Source organism: Aythya marila, assembly GCF_965140915.1.
Source record: "Aythya marila genome assembly, chromosome: 8".
Taxonomy (NCBI): Eukaryota; Metazoa; Chordata; class Aves; order Anseriformes; family Anatidae; genus Aythya; species Aythya marila.
Genome location: NC_139049.1, coordinates 12,507,346 through 12,527,052, shown reverse-complemented (window position 1 = coordinate 12,527,052; position 19,707 = coordinate 12,507,346). Strand labels below are relative to the sequence as shown.

Here is a 19,707-nt window from a genome sequence, read left to right as displayed (position 1 = left end):
CCAAAAGCACCACACATAAGCTTTTATGACAGAAAAACCCACAACACCTGCACCCCCAACATTTTATGACAAAAACACCCCCCAAAACCGCCATACCTAAGATTTTATGACAGAAACACCCCCTCAACCTCCCTCCCCCACCATTTTATCACCCCCAGATGACAGAATCACCCCCAACACCCCCACCATTTTATGACAGAAACACCCCCCAACACCCTCAGAACCTACAGGCAGAAGCTGGGGGGAGCCAGACACTTTGTGTCATCCGCCCTTGCCCCCCCTATCCCTCCCCGCCAAAAAAAATAAATAAAGAAACCACAAACACCATTTTATATCAAAGCTTTCCACAAACTGCTGTTGGTTTCTCGCAGCCATACACATGCATTGCCCCCTCCACTCACAAAGGGTTGGGGTAGCGGCGCTGGGAGAGCAGCCTGGGCTGGCTGGGTCGGGCGGCGGTGAGCTGGGGAAGCACAGGAAGAGACATTCATGGTTTGTCCCCACTGCCCCCCAAAACAGGTGTGATGGCTGGCCACAATCTCGCCTCTGTTATGCCCAAAAGTCAGGGTGCTGCACCCCAGCCCGGTCGAGCAGCAGCCCAGAAGGAGGCTCTCACCTGGGAGATCTCAGCAGGGTTGAAAAGCGGGATTGTCCCCAGCGGTGGTTGCTTGGAGCCAGGCTGCAGCGGGTGAAGGGAGAGACACCAGTCAACCCCAACTTCAGAGCTGCCCCAAGCAGAGGGGTTGGACACCACTACGCCCACCTCCCCTCACCTGCTCTCCAGCCTTGTGACTGTCCACATCCCACGGGCCTTTCATGTCAATGGACACTGCAGTAGCAACAAAGAGATTTCACTTTTTGGTGATTCTGGGGCATGCAACTCAAAAACACACTTAAAGAAACAAAAGGAGCAGCTTCCCAAAGGGAGGGGGCAGAGATGCCCCGTGCCACACTTACCGGGGTTTCTGGAGGGAGGCAATGGGGAGGCTGAAGGACTCATCCCATCTGCAGGAGCAGCATCAGGTGGGGATGGCGACATCCGTTCCTGAAACACATCCACCCGTTTGGGGCTCTGTGTGTGGAGAAGACCTTTGCCCTGCACGTTCCGGTTTGGGGTGCCAGCCTGCACCCCCTGAAGAGCCACTATGGGGGCTATAAGGCAGCTGGCTGGAGTGAGCAGTCTTTGGGGAGATTGCCCAGAGCTTGGGGCACCTCCCAGAGCAATAATGCTTCATGTATTTACAGTTATTTTCAATAAAGGATTCACTTCTAGGATTGAAGGGTGGAGGGGAGGGATGCAGGGAGCAATGCACCACCCATCCTCATAGCTGCACCTGTGTCCCTCCTACCTGTGGTTCTGGTGTGGGGCAGTCTGCAGCAGACGTGGCTTTGGGAGAGGCTTCTGTAGTGGGCTTCAACCGAAACCAGCCAAACCACCTGAATCCAGAGCTCTGGCAAGCACAGGTTTCATGGTCAAAGTGGCAAGCAGGTGAGGCTGCTACAAGCCCAACGGATGGGAGCAGGACGGTGCCTGCAGCTCCCCCTTGTACTGCTGACACCCAGACAGACATTTTGTCCAAGGCACAGCTGGGAGAGGGCAGCCAGGCACAGTACAGCCACGCTTCCCGTCAGCTACAGCTCGCTCACCTTGTCCTCACCCGGCGTCACCTCTGCCGCTGGCTCCTCGGCTGCGCTGTCCGAAGATGGCTGGCTGCCTTCCTCCTGGGAGATGGTCGAGCTCTCCGAGACTGAGCGAGCCCTCGCGCTTAACCCCTGCTGGCATCGGAGACCACCTGGTCTGTAACATGGTGCTTGCGGAGCACCAAGTGTGACCAGAGCAGCCTGGGGCCACCACCACACCAGGCTGGATGGTTAATGTCCCCTGGGACCTGTTGTGTCCCTTAGGGCAGGTGAGAAGGTGCTGCCTGGTGCCCCAGATTTGGGACGGAGGATGCTGGAGAGGGCTGCCATGACCCCTCGGCTCTCCCTAAGGGGACGGGTGGCACCGTGATGTGTGGTACGGAAATGAAGGTGTGGAAGGAGAGGAATCAGTGAGTCCCATGTCCCCATCTCGACACCAAGCACTGCAGTTCGACCGCTCGCCCCAACTCACTGGCTCTGATGGCAGGGACGGCTGCTTCTGCACCCCATGGGTGTCTTGGGGCTCTCCAGCATCTCCTAAGGAGCAGAGGAGAAGATATGGTCAGTGCTGAGCCCAGGAAGCTCCTGCCCCATCTGTTGAAAGTCTTTTAAGTCCCTTGCTGCTTTGGACAATGCCTCGCAGGAAGGACAACCCACATGACCAAGGTGATGGTCCTGGTGGAAACTGCTTGGGTGCATAGTGACCCTATTTTCCCAACGGACACCCCACTTGACTGCCACGACTTGGGGACAGGCATTTCTGCAGAAAAGCCAGGCTGGTGCCTACCTGCTGGTGGCATCTCCTGTGGAGAGGGCTCAGAGGAAAGCCCTTCTGGAGAGGTGGCCAGTCCCGTGCCCAACACTGCAACTTCAGCAGGTGCCAGGGGCTGGATGGACACGTCCTGGTGGGGATTGGGTCCCTGTGGAGGCACAGGGGGGACAGGCTGGTGCCACAGCTCCTGCTGGTAGCCATTACTCAGGGGCAGCTCGTGGTCAGGCTCTCCACCTGCAAAACACATCCGAGACCTCAGACCAGTGTTTGCAATTCCATCGGGCTGTTGCACTGGGTTTTCTCCTTCTCCATTATACATCAGCAGGAGCTGCGAGGGTGAGGAAGAACCCCAGGGACCACACGTGGGTGAGGAAGGAGGCAGGGCACGGAGCAAGAGGCTCCAAGGAAGGTGGGCTGTGACTGATGGTGGAAAACCTCCTGGGAACCTGCCTGAGGTTGCAAACAAGCCCAGAAGAACACTGTCGAAGTAGAGGCCAGGAGCAAGCAACACGTGCCCAGCAGCTGAAAGCAGTTGAAAGCAATCTGGGGCCCTGAGCCTTTTTTTTCCCCTCTTGCTGCAAACCCAAGTGGGAGTGAAGACCCACAGCTCTCCAGCTGCAGCCTCACACGTGGGGGAGCTTCTTGCTTCAGGCAGATTTGTTCGAGGGTGGGTTTTTGTTTGAAGGGAAGGCTGAGGAGGTGGCGAGGGTTGGTTTTATTTAGCACATGCAGGCGATGCTCTGCCTGATGTTAGACACGTGTCCCAGGGACGCCCCAAGGCGCATGGCCCTCCTGCACACCGCTTGCTCCAGCTCTGTGTCTCTGGGCAGAAACGTGCTCTTCACAGAGCATCTTCTCTCCCATCACCCTGAGATGCCACCAGGCAGGAGCCAGACCCCGCCAGGGGAAGGACCACACTTCTTCTTGGATGAGGCTCTACCAAGTCCTTCACTTGGCCTGCTGGCATCGCTCCCGGCCTGCTCAGGGCTCTGCACCTGCCTGGAGATGCTTGCAGCAAGGAGAAGGGACCAGTGCACCACCGATACTCGGCTCCACATTCAGCTGGAGAAAGCCCAGGAGGAAGCCACAGGGAGGCTGCTGTGCCCATGCCCATCCCAGCGTGGCACTTGGGAGGACACTTTGTGGTCAGCCCTTGGACTGGGTCGCTGGGCCAAATCCTCTGCATCCAAACAGGCTTCATCCAGGCTTTTTCTTTGCAGGATGGATGAATTCAGCATCAAGCCAGCTTTCCCTGCACACCGGTCCATTGATGAGGAACAACAAGGCAGCATCCCGTCCCAAGGTTGGTCCTGAACAACCTTCTCGATGAAGCAAAGTGCTGGGCATAAGGAAAGCAAGCAAGCAGTGGCGGCCACGGGCTCGGAGAAGCCATCCCATCATACCTGCGATGTATTTTTTTTTTTTCAGAGAGGGACGATCATAGCCTCAGCCCTGATAGCAGCAGGAGGCAATCAGGATTGATGATCCTTTTTACTGCCTGGGAGAGCTCCTTGAAGGGGAATTTGGCAGCAGGAGGGAAAGCTGATAGGAAGAAATGGCTCGGAGAAATCTGTCTTGTTTTATCCTGTCTGCTCCAGCCTTCATCCTCTACCCATCAGTGCTGGCGTCTCCGCCGCCACTCCTCGGCGCCAGAAAACTGGGTACGAGCAGGCAGCCAGGAGCGAGCATCCTCCTGATGGAGGTGGCCGTGGGGCACCACCAAGGAGCCACCCGGCTGGGCTTCTCCTCGATGGGATGCCCAACAGATGTGTGCCACTGGCACCCTCCCCACCCACAGAGATAATTAGGCCCAGTGAGGTAATTAGGCAGGCAACCTTTGGTACCTGGGGTGGACGCAGCAGCCCAGGAGAGCTCCGGCTGGGTCGATGCCACCTCTGGAGGGAGGTTGTCCTCCGCCTGCAGGGAGCCAGAGGACAAACGTGACAAAGAGGAGGACAGGGGGGCACAGGGCAAAGCCCAAGGACACCGCGCAGCCAGTGTGAAGCAAAGCACAAGCTCAGTTAAAGGAGACCCCCATACCGACACCCCCATGGCTCTGTGCCCCGCTGTGAGCAGGCAGAAGGGGAAGCCAGAGGGGCACAAAACCACCAGAAGAGATGAGACCGGGAGCACCCCAGGGCTGCTCCTCACCTCCCAGTGCTGGCAGTGTGCTCGGAGCTGCAGCAGCCACTCTGGTTCCAACGCCTGGTCCTGCTCGGGCATCTCCAGCAGCAGCGGGTCACAGAGCTTCAGCCGCTCGGCCAGCTGCAGAGACAGGGACAACGGGGATTTTCCTGATATCTAGGTGAAATCTGCCCCACTGCAAGCTAAGCCTCTTGATTCTTGCTCTGCAAATGCTGCAGGGATGGCCAGGCACCAGCCCCTAAAATCAACCTCCTGCACACTGGAGAACCCTTATCACATCCCCCCGTGCCCCCTTCTTCCGCCAGCTTATCTTGCCTGCAGAAAATAACCCTGAGGTCATTTTCCCCTCCACCTCTTATCACCCGAGCTCTTCTCTTCATCACTGGCTGCAATCTGGCACTGTCCCTGAGCACAGCATCCAAAATGGGGCACAGTGCCCCAGCTGAGACCCCTGAGCACGGGGGATTATCACCTCCTTGTCTCACACATGCCATTCTTGCTCTCACAGCCCAGAATAACATGATAACATTGGCTTTTTTTTCTTTTTTTCTTTTTTTTTTTTTTTTTCCAGCAGCATCCTGTTATCATTTTACTGCTCAATATTTTTTCCGTGCTCCACTGTCTCCCCCAGGTCCCTCTCTGCAGCATTGCTGCTGCATGTTTCATTTCTCCAGCACAAGTAGGGTCCATGCCACCCCAGCCAAAGCTGTCTGAATGACCCGGGACTCCTGCTTAGACCTGGATCCAGTTTCAAGACAGAAGGTCGAGGGGAAACAACAGCCAAAGCACAGCTCTTCGTCCAGTCTGTTCTTACTGTTATCGACCCTCTGTCTGGGGACTTGTTGAGCTCTCTCCCAGCTCCATTTCCCCGCCTGGCACTGATTTATGCTCTTTCGAAGGCTGCCTCCCCAAGGGCCACCCTGCAGACCTCAGCATCCCCCCTCTGCACCAAGTCCACATCGGCTGCTTCTTCCTAATCCCAAAGATGTTAGAAACGGAGCCTAAACCAGCACAAACCCAGCTCCCACCACCACCAGGTGACAGCGAGATGGGACCCGTCCTGGGGACAGGGACCAGCCGTGGAGCCACCCAGCACGGCTGGCTGGACCCCACCATCCCGGCTTTGTGCAAACACACGTGTGCTCATCCTAAATCAATTGCAGGAAAGAGGAAATTATAAGCATGATTACTCCTAAACGGGGGGAATGTTTAATCCAAAAGCTAATGTGCACTTTGATCCAATATTAATGAACCAGCACCTGGTTGTATATCGTCCCCAGCTTCAAAAGAGGGGAAGTCTTAATCAAACACTAATGTGTATCATAATTTGTAACACAGTCTAAAACATCAAAGACAAGAGTGTCTACGAATGCACTGGTTTTTCAGATGAAAGTGTTTTCTCCCAGGAGAAGCATTATCCCCAGCAGAACCGCAGATCTGAGAGGCTGTTAGACAGTAAATAGGTTTCGACAATGGTGTGTGAGGGGGGTGTGATGCACAATGCCGAGTTTTGGGGCTGGATGCCATTCCTTCAGCATCCTGCACCCCCATTCTCCCCATCTCACCCTGCAGAGGACTGCCACGGGAAGATGTGCAACCTGCCCCTGGGGACATGGGACACTGACCTGCATTGTGCCCCAGCGGGGGATGGGGGATTTCCAGTTCAAGCTGCAACACTGTCACCAAAAAGGGGTGATGTGCAAGCACCAGCACCTCATATGTGCCATAGGCACCTCCCAGCTCACCATGAGCATGAGACCATGGTTTTGCAGGGAAGAAGCTCTGAGCTGCAAGCAGGGACATGCTCCCATCTACGGCCAGCCCAGAAGAGTCCCCAACCAGAAAATTCAACCATGAGATGATGTGCTGGGGAGGAAACGTCAAGCACCCTGTGGATTGCGGCTTCTCAAAAGCAAATCTAACAGTCTGGGCTATTTAAAAGTTCAAAACCTCCACAACAGAAAGCACCCGTGGCCTCTAAACAACTCCATCCCTGTTTGGCAGGTGATACTGTCGATGTGTGCGGGCACCCAGGTGAAGTCCCAGACTTGGCAGGAACCCCAGTGATGCCCCCACCCGGGATCTGCGCAGCAGGGACACAAGACTCACCTTCACCAGCTGCTGGGCCAGGACGGGGTGGCTGGCTGGATCCTGTCCCAGGAGCACGGTGGCAATGTGCTCGCAGTAGGTCAGGGCCTGGGCTGGGAGCCCATGGTCAGCCAGGCGAGAGGCGTAGAGGAGCTTGTACACCTTGGGAGAGCAGTGGTCATAGGGCAGGAGCGAGGGGATGCTCACACCCGCCAGTCCCCAAAACCCAAAACCCTGCCTTGGAGCAGCCCCTTGGCCACCGCAGCCCCACCATCAACCCCAACAAACAGCAAGGGACCAAGTTGTGCAGAGCAGCCCCTGCCCTCAGCTCCAGCAGGGCCGGGGGATGCTTATGGGATGCCTTAGGGCCAGTCTGAGCAGCATCCGTGCTTGCTTGCCCTCACTACCTGGAAGGGGAGCAGGAAGGATTTGGGCTGCCGCAGCTGCTGGCAATACTCGAAGATTTCCATGCGCTGGATGGCCTCCGTGCTGGCGAACTGGGCAAATGCCTGCCTGTGGGGCAGAGGGGAGAGGGGTGCTCAGGGCATAGGAACGAGGTTCTCCATCCCAAACTGTGGGGCCGCAGCTCTGCCACGGTGCCAGCCTGTAGCTGGAGGGGCCCAGAGCACAGCTGGCATTAAGGGCAATAAAATCCCCCCCAAACAGGCTTCGGTTTTGTGGGAGAGATCTCGGGGATGAGGAAGAGAGGGGAGATGAAGCTATGGTGGGACCGGGCTGACTCACCGGTGGCTGCTGCCCAGCAGCGCCATGCGGTCTGCCTTCGCCCCGAAGTAACCGAAAGGAATATCTGCCATCAGGTAGCAGAAGTGAGCTGCCTCCACGGCTCCCCGGCCAGCTGGGGGAAGGCAGACAGATACTCAGCCCTGGCAAGCAACACCAGCTCGGTGCTGCTTTGAAGACCTTCAAGCTCGCCTGAAAATCCCAGGCGTCTCCAGAAGAGCAGCTAACTGAGCAGCTCCCAGAAAGGGGTGCACGTAGCATCGGGGCCTCAGCTCACCCAAGCTGTCCCCCATGGTGATGATGGCCCGGTGGTTCAGCTCCATGTCTCCCACCTTGTTGGACAGCAGCACGGCCAGGTGGGGCCTCCAGTCTCCCCACTTGGCATCCCCGCAGCTCTGGAGGGAGAGGAAAGCCCAGGTGAGATGAGGCGGTCACCACCAGGCAGGTGTCCCCAGTGGGTGACAGCACAGGCCAGGACAGGCTCACGGACCTGTGCCACCTGTGGGATCCTTCCCGACATGAGCTGGAAGAAGGTCTGCAGCGGGTCGTTGGTGGCCAGTGTGCTGGTGAACCTGCGAGGAGACAGCAGAGATGGGGATGCTGTGCCGGCACCCCAAAACTCTCACACACCCCCTAGGGCACATCCCAGAGGCTGCTGCAAAGCAGTGTCCTGGGGGGCTTTGTTTTGCTGCTGAAGGCAAGGCAGAAAGGAGAGCAAGCCCCACCAGGCTGGTGAGCTGTGCTGCCTCCGGAGCAGGCGAGTCTCAAGGACAATGCTGGATAAAACCTTCTTAAAAGGATTCGGGATGTGCGAGAGAAAATTTTTGCTTAACCCTCCCTGAAGGGATCAACCCAATCCAGCCTAAGTATATTAATTCCACCAGAAAATGCTCACACGAGTAGGATGAACAGCTCAGCCTGGGCTGGATGCTGGCAGAGATGGCTCAGCTACCCCTACCCCAGCCTTTGCCCACCTGCAGCTAGAGCAAAGCCAAGCCCTTGGAACAAATCCCCCCAACGTCTCTGGGGAACAGTTTTCCTTCTGCTTCCCAGCCCCCCGTTTGGTTTCTGCTGCCCATCAGGAAGCCTGAAGGACTCAGCCCCACCTGGACAGGTGCTCTCCTCTCCCCTTTGGCTCCTCTGAAAGGTCCTCTGTTTCAGTGCCTCAGGGCTGTGGGCACCCAGGGGGATACCTGCTCACAAAGCCCATCGCCAGCAGCTCACCTTGCTTGAACTCCCCCACTTACCCTGCGAGCACCCAGCTGTAGGTCCGTGGGTCCATCTTGCTGGAGAGGAAGAGGGCATGGCCCCACAGCTGGTTTCTCATGGCCCAGAGCAGGGCATCCTGCAGCCAAGGCAGAGGGGTAAGGGGTCCGCGCTCACTTCGGTTCCCTGCCCTCCTCCTCTGCTCACCCACCTCAGAGAAAAACCCAACATAGTCCCTGAGGTTCAACTAATACCCTCCAAAAAGTATTCATGAAGCCCTATTTTGCTTTCTGACTTCCACAACGATGACAACTATTGTACAAACACAACTTGAAGAGCCGATCCTGCAACCACAAGATACGTCCTGACCGCCCTTCAAACCTGCCTGGAGAGGCCAACGGGACCAACAAAAAAGTCCCCCCTACATCCCGGGTCCTGCTCACGACTCACTTTCTTTCTGCCGTAGTAGAGGAGCTTGGTGAACTTCTCCACTATCTGCGCCTGCGTCTCCACCACGGGAGGGACCTCTCCCGTAATGAGGTCCAGCGTCCCCGGCTGGCGCCACTCGTCCTCCGCCAGGCTGGTTGGGTTCTCCATGGGGTTTTGCCTCTTGTACTTCTCCTGGCGCCTGCGGTCTTGCATCAACAGCTCAGCCACGTCTGAGCCCACCATGGACTGTGGAAGGGAAGGTGGGGAATGGAGGAACAAGGCCTGTGGAGGCCACCCAACGCCACTTCCAGCTCAGCGCCCGTGCACTCTTCCCAGCAAGACCAGCCTTGGCCACCAGCATGCAGCTGGGGGGGTAAAGAAGCCAGCACCACTCCCAAGACCATCACAGCTCTGAAGATCTCGTTCACCCGCTTCCAAAAAGCAGCCACAGGCTAGATGTGGTAGATTTCGTTGGATTAAGGGATTCATCTCCTCGCAATAGAGCTGCCATTGCATTGGGCTGCTGGTGGTTCACAAGGACAAGAAGCAATGCAGAAGGGTTTTGCTCCAAATACCCAGGCAGTACCACAGTGATTGACAGCAAATTGGGGATGGGATGGTTTTAACCTTCCCCTAAAGCAGCCACTGGATCAAGAGACACATAAAGGTTCTCACTTGTCTCACCACAAAGATCAAAAGGGTCAGTACCTACCCCGTTCTGCCGGCAGAGGAGGACCAGGAGTTTCCAGAGAAGAGCTGAATCTCTGCCTCTTTGTGTTGAAAGATCACAGCTTGTGGCTATCTTCTGCTGGCAAAATGTCATCACATCTACCTTGTGCAGATCTTCCCTACGGCAGCAAACAAAGGCATCAAAAGAAACCCAAGGGAAAGCAATCTAGGACATCATTAAGAATCAAAGCGCCCCCAGGTTCACTGACAGGGATGCCAAAGATTCAAAGAAGCAAGAGACAGAAAAGAGAAGATCCTAAGCAGTCAAAGAAACATACTGCATTGACCCCACTAAGCTCAAAAATGCTTAACAAATTTGGTCATTTTGATGACTTTTTGCAAGTTTCTGTGTTTCAGGGGTGCTGAAGGCATCTCACACCCTCTTCCCTACTAATAGCTTGTTCCCCAATCTACCCAGAAAGATCCCCCACTGCTCCTCGGTGCAATGATGTCACAGACGTGGATGTCCAGGGCTGTAGGAGCAGGCACACATACAGGCAGTATCTTTTATTTGATTAACTGCCACAGTGCAGGGCAAAAGACATGGCTGTGACCATATAAACCCTTAGGGTCTGACAGAGGCAGAACCTTTAAGCTGTGTGCAAACCAGGCAGTGCTACTCTGTCTTACAAAGAGAAAAATCTGACAGTCGTACGGAAGGGGTGGCTGAGAGACACGGGGAACATCAGCCAGAGGAGAGGGACCTCCAGATCTTCCACCCAGTTGCTGAGCACCTGCAGCTTTTGCTCAGTAAAAGTTTTTTCTCCTCTTGCATGCTGGTGTGACCAGGAGAATTGCCTGGTGCAACACGCTAAGATTCATTCCCAGGCTCACACCACAAGAAGTTGAGTATTAGGTTGAATATCAATGGCCTCAAAGGGGAAAAACAAACAAACAAACAAACAACAACAACAAAAAACTTAGGGAAGAGTAAACCACAGAAGTCCAAAGGATGACCCAAAACTCAGTTTGTTGGGGCATGAACACAAAGTAAGGTCAGACATACAAACCACACCAAACCCCCACCCCATGGGCATTCAGAAAAGCCACTTGCCATGACACAAACCAACCAACACTACATGGAGGGGACAGGATCCCCATCCCAACCCAGACTCAGCCCTTGCACACATCATCTCCCAAAACCAGGGGGGCTCTGGAGCCTGCCTTGGGCTTGTGCCAGCACAGGACATGGCTCTGGGATCCACCAAGTCCATACCTGGCCAGGGGCCCTGGGAAGGCCTGCAGCTCCTCCTGCTCTTTCGTGCCATGAAGGATTACCTAAAAAACAGCAACAAATTCAGCAGCTGGGCTCCAGTAAGGAGGCCAGCTCCCACTGGGCTAGCTGAAAGTCAGTGCCTTGGCCCAGGGTTTACCAGTGCTGGCGAACCCTTTGTGCCAAATTACCTAAGTGCCTTAAGGTAATCCCACAGTATGGACACTAAACCATCATGTGGGGCCACGTGGCCAGAATGGTCCTTGAGATGGCACCTGCCTCCTCTGGGAGGCAAGAAAGGAGAGGGAAGTGTTGTGGTGGACTCAGAGGATGGGTATGGCCTCCATATAGGAGGACCTCAGAAAGGTAGGCAGATCTGTCCCTCAGAGAGGTATGGATCATGTCCACCCCAAGGGAAGGAGATTGCTGTGAGCAGGCCATGGACAACACGAGGGTTGTGGAGCCAAAGGAGCAGGAGATGGGTCCAAAGGCTGAGAGCGATGCCCAGGTACGGGCTGGCACAACGAGGCCCAGGAGGCCACGAGGGCTGGAGATGAGATGGAGCAGGGAGTCGGGAAGGCCGCTGAGGAGGCTGCTTGGGTGAGTAATGGGGTGGAAGGGGCAGCTCCAAGGAGGGAACCGCAGGTGGATTTGGGAGCTGGGGCGTACCTCCAGGCTGTGCAGCTTGACCAGGGGCCGCTGCCCCTCGGCAGGGCTGTGGGGACACACCAGCACCAGCTGCCCTCCAGCCCCGAAGCACACCGCCCTGTGCGGCAGCGAGAACTTGGGGGGTGCCAGGCTGGACACCGAGGGCCCCCCTGCAATGACACAAGCCAGCATGAGTCCCCCCACCCTGACCCCACACCACCACCTCCACGGTGAGGTGACCAGCTCCCTTCCTGGCCCCTCAACTCGAGCAACGCTCCAGTGGCCCCCCATACAGGGACCGTCGCCTAAAGCAGAAGACAAATGGGTGGCAGCTCCTCGCACCCAGCAGGATCACCTCCAGCAAAGGCCCACGCCACAGGACAGCAAACCTCCCGACAGCAGCCATTTGTTGACGTGTCCTCACCTCCCTGCGCTGGGCTCCAGCTCTCCGAAAACGCGGTGTCGCAGTAATCGGCTCCGTCGCGGATGTACTGGCTGAGCTCGTAGCCGCTGGAGCTGAGCCCCGACTCGCGGTACTGCAGGAGCAGGCTGGGCTGGAGGGGAGAAGACACGAACCTGGCTGAGAAACTAAGGGCTCCACCACTCACCCGGGGCGGCAGGACCCGCAGGAGCACAGCTGATTGCTGTCCTAGCAGCTCAAGCCCTTCAGCATCCTAGATTCACCAGCCCAGCAGACAGATTTCATAAATCCTAATAACCTCCAGATAAAATGTTTAGCAGCAAGCGTAACATAGCAAAGCAGCCCTTTTCTCCTCATCCTCTCCCAGCTGGAGGAGGAGCACAGGATGGCTCCCAAAATCCCTGGGAGAGCCCCCAGCCTTCCCCCCCCATCCCTGCCCATCCTGGGGTTACCTCTTGGGGCTGGCCGATGGCCTCCCCCCCTGCCCACGACCGCCTGGAGCCCTCCTTGTACGCGTCGTAGCTCTGGGACCTGCAGGAGGGAGCAAAAGGAGACGCTCTTGGTGCTGGAGATTTTGGGACCAGCCACAAACCCACTGGTTTGTGTGAAGGGATGAGCCACAGCCCAAGCACCCCCTCACCTGTCCTGCCCGGGGGGGCTGGTGGCCAGGTTGGGGTGGTAGCCCCTGTGGTAGTGCTGGTCCCGGTAGGTGCTGCTCTTGCTGTAGGGCTCGCCCTGCCTCACGTCTAGAGAGGGAACCAAGATTTCGCGTTGCCCCCCGGAGCAGTGAGCCGTCATGGAGTTACAAAAGCAAAGCAAGGAGCCGGGCAATTTGCTGCACGCACTCCATTTGCTTCCAAATTTGCCTGGCAAGTCGGAGGTCTGAGGAAGCCTTGCACATGTTTGCCAACAGCACCCTTCCTTCTTTCCTGCCTCCCCTTTTCCTCCGCCCAGAAATGCAGCAGAAATGAGGTCCCAGCCGCCCTGACCACATCAGCATCCCCACACTCAGCCTGCACCCAGGCACGATGCAGATTTTGAGCCATGCAGGTCAAAATTAAATGCTCCCTTGGGACGCATTAAACATGCCCAGCTCCCAAATGTAAATTTAGGGCAGCACAGCCCAGGGGGGACAGCACTGTTGCCCTGTGAGCATGGGCAGGAGAAAGCCCCAGGAGAACATCCCATCCCAGAGAAAATATCACCTCCTTCTGCAAGCCAGAGGTCTGTCCCCAGACCCAGAGGAGGAGGGGGTACCTCTGTCACCCTGCCAGGCCGCAGGCTGCCGCTGGTGGCTTTGGTAAGCGTGGTTGTCCCCGTAGGTGGCCGCTGGGTACTGCCAGTGGGGGTCTTCATGTCCTTGCCTGGAACAACACAAGGCGTGGAGCTGGGAAAGGACACCACGCCAGCCCCCGGCCCCATCCAGGGATGGGACCTTTAGGGTAGACCTTTTGGAGACAAAAAGCAGCTTCTCTGCCAAGAAGGTTTCACTGAACCTTCCAGAAAAATCGTTAATGAGGTGGAGGGACAAGGAGGGGCTCAGCGCAAGCTGTGCTAATAGCCACACGCCTCCTACCTGGAGTAGGGCCTGAAGGGGTGGCCGCTCTCGTAGCTCTCTGCCCGGGATGCCGGGCGGCGCGTGTCCCTGCCGGGGGGGTGGCCCTGCTCCCAGGATCCAGGACGAGGTGGGGGACCTGCGTGGAGGACAGGCCACCGAGGAGGTAGCCCATGGTGGCCCTCTGCCCACACAGACCACTTCTCGCCCCGGGCTGCGCGGCCCTGCCAAGGCAGGGGTGGCCTCAGGGGGGCCCAGGGCTCCATCCAGAAGATCCAAGGGGCTTTGGAGGCCTGAGAGCAACGAGATGGATGACAAAGGGCTTCAACAAGGGCTTCTCACCCACCCCCAAGCCTCCTCTGAAGCCTGTGGCCACCTTCTGCCCACCCTCCTGCAAGCCTGCCATCCTGTTTCCAAAATACCCATAGCAGAGGTAAGATAAAGCATTGATTTCCCCTTTTGGCTCCCCATGAAGCTTCCCATAAAACATCAGGATGAACACGGCCATCGCTGCGAGCGGCCTGCAGCCGGGCAGCATCCTCCTGGCCAGCCTCCGAAGCGCCCCGGGGCACTGCTGCCCCACACAGGGGGAAAACTCGCTCCCCTCCGCAACAAGAGGGTAAAACCCCGTGCTGTACATGTCATACTACAAGCAGTGCCCCTCACGCTCAAAATTTAAGGCATTTTGGAGTCATTTCACGTCTGAACAGAGGTGAAACAAGGGTTCCACCTAACTAACCTCCCCTTGCCCCGGTGCAAGCGGGTAGGTGCCCATCACTCGGGTTCCCCCCCATTTTCGGACCCCCCAGAGCCGCACACACCTGCTGGGAGGCCGCCGGGGCCCTTCTTCCGCTCCCCAGGCGCCGCTGCCAAAGTCCACTGCCACCGCAGGGGACAAAGGGCAGCGGCTCCTCCGCCCGGGGACCAGCCAGGTCGGTGCTGCTGCTGCTGGTGCCGGGCCCCCGGGGATCCCCTCCCACCTGAGAGGAAGCACACGAGCCCCTGAGTCCCCCCAAAAAAGCATATTTTTTCCTGCATTCTTTTTTATTATTATTTTTAAGCCATGGTTCACGCATCCTCCCTTGCCCATCTTCTTGTTGCTCCCACTGCTGTACTCCCTAAGAAATTAGAAATAAAACCTGCAGATTAAGCTCAGCTGATCCGGACCCAACCACAGATGCTCAAGCAAACAACATCCATCCCACGGGATGCTGACTGAGACAAAATTTGGGCACAACGGACTCAGGCAGCACCCCAGCAATGCCTCTAAGTCCTTATTCTGCAAGGGACTAGGGATTCCTTCCTACAGAGCCTCCTGCAACCCCTCAGAAGCCCTAATCACTGAAAAATGGAGGGAATGAAGGCAGACTGCATCACAGAGACACACAGCAAGAGCTAAACGTAAAACTGCCTTCTGCCCAGCAGCCCAGTGACATGCCATCTTCTCCCAAAATCACAGGGTGGCCCTAGAAAAAGACCAGGGCCTCTCACTCCCAAATGTGTCCTGATCCCACCTGCACCACCAGGAGAAACCCCGTTTTAAGGATGCTGGAAGATTACAGTGTTTCAGCTTCAGAGCTTGAAATTTCCACCCCACTGGGACAATAGAACTTCTCCCTGGTGATCCCAAGAAATAAGCGCTCAGTCTCCACAGAATTAAGGGCTTCAAATAAAAACCAACATCTGCATCACTCAGCCGTGCCACCAGCCTGGAGGAAACAAACCAGGGAAGCATCATCCCCACACCCACAAGCTGCTTGGGCAGGGCAGAACGAAGGCTCCCCTTTCAGTTCCACAGCTGCTCTTCATCATTTTGGGTGGCTGGGAGCAAAGCAAAACGCCTGATATGGAAAGGGCAGCCCTCCTGGGACAGCAAGCAAGGAGCCCAAGAGAACACAAGGTGCCACTTTAATATATTTAATATATATTTTAGCATGCATACACATAGATTTCTCCCCCTCCACTCTCCACTGGCTAAGAATTCCAGGTTTCCGGCCAAGAGGTGACTACTGGCTGCTTCCAGCCCATTTTCTAGCAACCACGAGGATTTATATGTGGGACTCGTGAGGGGCAAGCAGCACTGCTTGGAGCACCTGTGGTTTCTTAGGCTGCTGCTGCCTGCAAGACCTCGGGGTCTGGGCTGCAGGGAAGATGCTCGACCTGCACAAAAGCAGCAGTGGCTGGTGCTGCCGGGGTTTGGGATGTGGGAAATGCTGCCTGGCTGTGCGCTGGGGAAGGAGGTGGAAGAACCACTGCCAGCAACATGAAGCTGTGAGCAACAGCAGCTTAAAATGGACAGCTGGGGAACGCCAATTTCTCAGGAAAAGCAAGCAGAAAAGTGTGTTAGAAGAGGAGAGCCAGGGGAAGGAGCTGGGAAATGAGAAGTGAAAGGAAGAGATATAGACAAAAGGAGCAGGTAGGCTGGAAAGAGGGAGAAAAAGAGGGAAAAAAAAAAAAAAAAAAAAAAGTAGCCCTTGAACTGCATCTCTCCTAGCCAATATATTTCTATTTGAGAAAGATCCAGAGATGTCCTGGGAACCCCAGAGCTGTGCCACAGGACTGCCACCAAGCACACAAGTCCACTGCAAGGCAGGCAGCAGGCACTATAGATGGCATTTGTTACATGAAGTTGAAGGGGCACAGCTATCTCTTTAAAAAATCATATTTTTCACTTTAAAAGGTTTCCCTGCTGTTGTCACAGTAACAAGATTAGGTGGAAAACATTTTTCTCCATGCCCTGGGGTGTGCATCACATTGCCTGCAGCCAGCCCGGGCTGGGGCACCGAGCCCAGCTGGGGAAAAATCAGCAAAGCCTGAGCAGAAGTCCTTGCAACCAAAGGAGAAACCGAGGTGGCCGCAGCACCTGAAGCTATTTTTAGCTGGTTTATGTTGTTTCTAATCATCTCCAAGATGAGATCATTATCATAAATGGCATGAGTAGGAAGTGTTGCCCACCTCTGAGCTGCAGCCCCCCGGAGGTGATGCAGGCTGTCTGCCGGCGGGGCTGTGGGAGCATCACGCCCCGGCACAGCGGGTTTGCGAGGGCTGGTGGCATGCGGAGGGAACACCAAAAACCTCGTCCCGTCTGTGGGGCAGGAATGTGAGCAGCAAACGGACTACAGAAACAGGGAGACTGATCTGCAGGTTCTTCAAAGTAAAGACACCAGCACTCGGGACACCCACCAGCATCTCACATCACATGAAGACTGAGACCACCAAACCCCCCCAGGAGCTTGCCGAGTATTGGCAGAGCCCTCAGCCTCAATCAGCCTCAGTGGCAGCTCATTAATTAGCCTGAGCACTCCTGCCAGGTGGGAGCCCAGCTCTGTCTGGGTCTCGTGGGGGCATTTTGGCCTTCCCAGGGTGGGGAAGGCGGCGGCTTGTGAAGCAGCAGAGATGAGAGCCGCTGTGTTAGCTCCATCGTGTGGATCTGATCCACAGCACAGCACTTCTCAAAACCCTTCTGTCTATCTGCTTCAGCCCTCACTGGTGGTTTTACACCTTTCCTCTCCACGCTGGGTTGTACCCAGCCTTGAGGAACTTCACCATTCCTACAAACACACATTTAGCAGCACCAAAATATGCCTATTAATTTTTTTGTTGTGACTTCAGGGCATGAATATTAATCGCATTCCGGAAGTGTTCAGCATAAAACAAATTAAGAAACAGCAGTTTACACCCAGTGTTGTACTCGGAGAAAAAGCAGACGTGCAAAAAGCTCTTATCTGCAGAAATCAAAGCGTGCCTGTGCAAAGTGCCACACCACATGGGCAACGCCAGCCTGCCATTACAAAGAAACCCCAAAAAAACTTCAAAGCCTTCCCTTTCCTCCATCCCCACTACAGCAGGACCTGCAGCTCCTGGCTGTGAATGCCACATCCATCTCCCAGCCCTGAACCGAGGCCGTGCCGCCAGGCATCCCAGCGGGGTGCCCATGGGGTAACGGGGACACAGCAGCCAAACCCCACCACACCGAGGAGGGGTCAGTACCCAGGTCCCCTTGTCTTTCTGCACAGCTCCCTCATGTTTTCTATGCCAGAAAATTGGTGTTTGTCTCCCTGCTCAGTGCCTTACAGAGATCACCTGCAAATAGGCCTGGAAATATTCAGAGGACAAACAAATCTTGAAGCAGCAGCAACTCCCGAGGAAAGCTGATAGCTCAGAGATACTCAGCCCCACCACTTTCCAGAGCGTCCTTTTGGAAAGATTGCCATCTTGTGTCTCCTCCGGTGCTCGAGTGTTGGTTGCCTCTGTACCGGAGACCATGGGGCTCGTTCCAGAGCTTTATTACACACAATCAGGGACAATAAAGACCCCTGACAGTTACAGATGGCTTCGGTGTGTCCTGTTCTCAGTGCTACCTTGTAAAGTTGGACAGTAATGTTTCCCTCATTTTTTTTCATCTCAATTTATGACTCCTCTACCATGAAAAGCCACTTATGCCCTCCACGGTTACATACACCATATCCTTCAAGGCCAGTAAATCACAGGCTCAAGTCATGTCAAATTTCACGAAATAAAACTAAATTGCAGCTGTCCTCCGAGGCAAGAAGCTGCAGAATTGACAGGGAATGAGGTGTTTGAAGGCAGAAACCTCGCCGGTGGCTTCCTGCGGTCCGTGGGAGCAAGGGTCACTGAAAACCTCGACGTGGAAGAGAAACACCTGACACAAGGGAGCCCGGGGTATCCTCCGCTTCACCCCAAGGCACCTCCAGGGGTATTTCTGTGGTTTAAGGTTAAGCGTTCCCAACCAGCAGGGTTTCTGGGCAGACGGAGGAGCTGGCTGAGCACTAACACGGCAGGGTTTCACGCAGCTGAAGCCACCTGGGCACCGCACCAGGTAGGGAGAGGCTGAGGATGGGGCACACGAAGCACATGCTGACCCCCAACAGAGCTCCTCCACGGACACAGGAGGAATCCGACCCCCGAGAACAGAGGACTACAAGCAGCCATGACGGGGAGACGCAAAAAGATGCAAAACATCTCGTGCCAGATCCTTGGCTGATAAAAAACACCGTGCACAGCATACAGCTTGGGGCTGGGAGCTGCTTCCCCACCGCTGAATCTTTAATGTGCGTGTACACATCGGTTAATCAGCGGCGCGGGGGACGGAGCGCTTTGTACCTCCTCTCCACGTGTTCAGCAATTAAAAGGCTTCTCATTCAGGCACGGAGAGGGAAGGCAAGGGACTTTGGCTGCGAAGCATCCATTATTCAAAAGTGTATCCATTATTCAAAGTTTTTCTTAAAGTCTTATTGTCAGCTTGAAAGGAAAAAGAAAATGAGGTTTTGAAAGCTGTGCTCCGCTGATATTCCACTCCAATTTCTGCTGATTTCAAGTGGTACAACTCCAGCCACTTTGAAGAGCTGAAGAAATCCTTCCTGGCTCCTGAGAAAGGCAACACCCTGTGGGTAGTCACAGTTGTTTCCCCTTCGCTTAGCTCCAGCTAGCAGGGATGCAATATACCCCGGCCCACAGCATGCTCCTCTCCCAAGCTGTTCTGCTGCCCCACCACAATGCCAGTAAGTGTTTATTCAGGGGAAGGATATAGCAAACATCCAGCCAAAGCCATCAGACAAACACCAACACTCTGACTGGCTTGCTGAGACCTGTAGACCCATCTCAGAGCAGCTGGGTGAAGGCTGGTGCGATGTCCAACCTTCTCACAGCACCTGCAAGCTGCAGCTTCGCTTCATGGTGCCACCAGGTAAGGGCTGAGCTGGAGGCACATGGTCTTGCAGGGAAGGGCAAGGAAGGGCAGGGCAGGGAAGGGAAAGAGCCCCTGAGCAGAGCTTACATAGGATCCCAACCCCACAGGTGGGGACAGTCAGGGAGGCCCATCATGGCCATTAACCTTTATAAGGTGCACAGAGGGCTGCTAGGGTTCATACACAGAGTGGGAAAGTATAGGTTAGTGCTCTAGTAGTGGCTGATGAAGTTAGTGCTAGCAAGAAATAGTTGCAGAAGCTGTGTATCAGGCTCAGAAGTGGTTGTTAAAGCTTGAAAAATGCTTCAAAGCCATGAAATAAGCTTTTTATTGCTTTGGCTAAAATAATTCTTTGTAAGCAGACACCAAGAGGTCCTTAAAGGCTTCTCTGTTACTGAAGAGGTAAGGTGTG

At 55.4% G+C, this 19,707-nt stretch overlaps 1 protein-coding gene across 1 annotated transcript; it reads right to left on the bottom strand.

The window, feature by feature from the left end:
* Window positions 1-347: 347 nt before the first annotated feature.
* LOC309880595 (protein transport protein Sec16B-like) lies at window positions 348-14,482 on the bottom strand. Its single transcript, XM_082765705.1, has 26 exons — window positions 14,410-14,482; window positions 13,610-13,881; window positions 13,291-13,397; window positions 12,674-12,779; window positions 12,486-12,564; window positions 12,037-12,166; window positions 11,634-11,782; window positions 10,968-11,029; window positions 9,735-9,870; window positions 9,044-9,268; window positions 8,635-8,732; window positions 7,878-7,959; window positions 7,665-7,782; window positions 7,391-7,502; window positions 7,054-7,159; window positions 6,668-6,808; window positions 4,565-4,678; window positions 4,258-4,330; window positions 2,429-2,647; window positions 2,114-2,178; window positions 1,648-1,776; window positions 1,350-1,451; window positions 958-1,045; window positions 774-829; window positions 617-679; window positions 348-463 (listed from the first exon to the last, which is right to left on the bottom strand). Exons 2-26 carry the CDS (start codon window positions 13,852-13,854, stop codon window positions 398-400), a joined length of 2,871 nt encoding a protein of 956 aa, XP_082621831.1. The 5' UTR covers window positions 13,855-13,881; window positions 14,410-14,482; the 3' UTR covers window positions 348-397.
* Window positions 14,483-19,707: the final 5,225 nt, after the last annotated feature.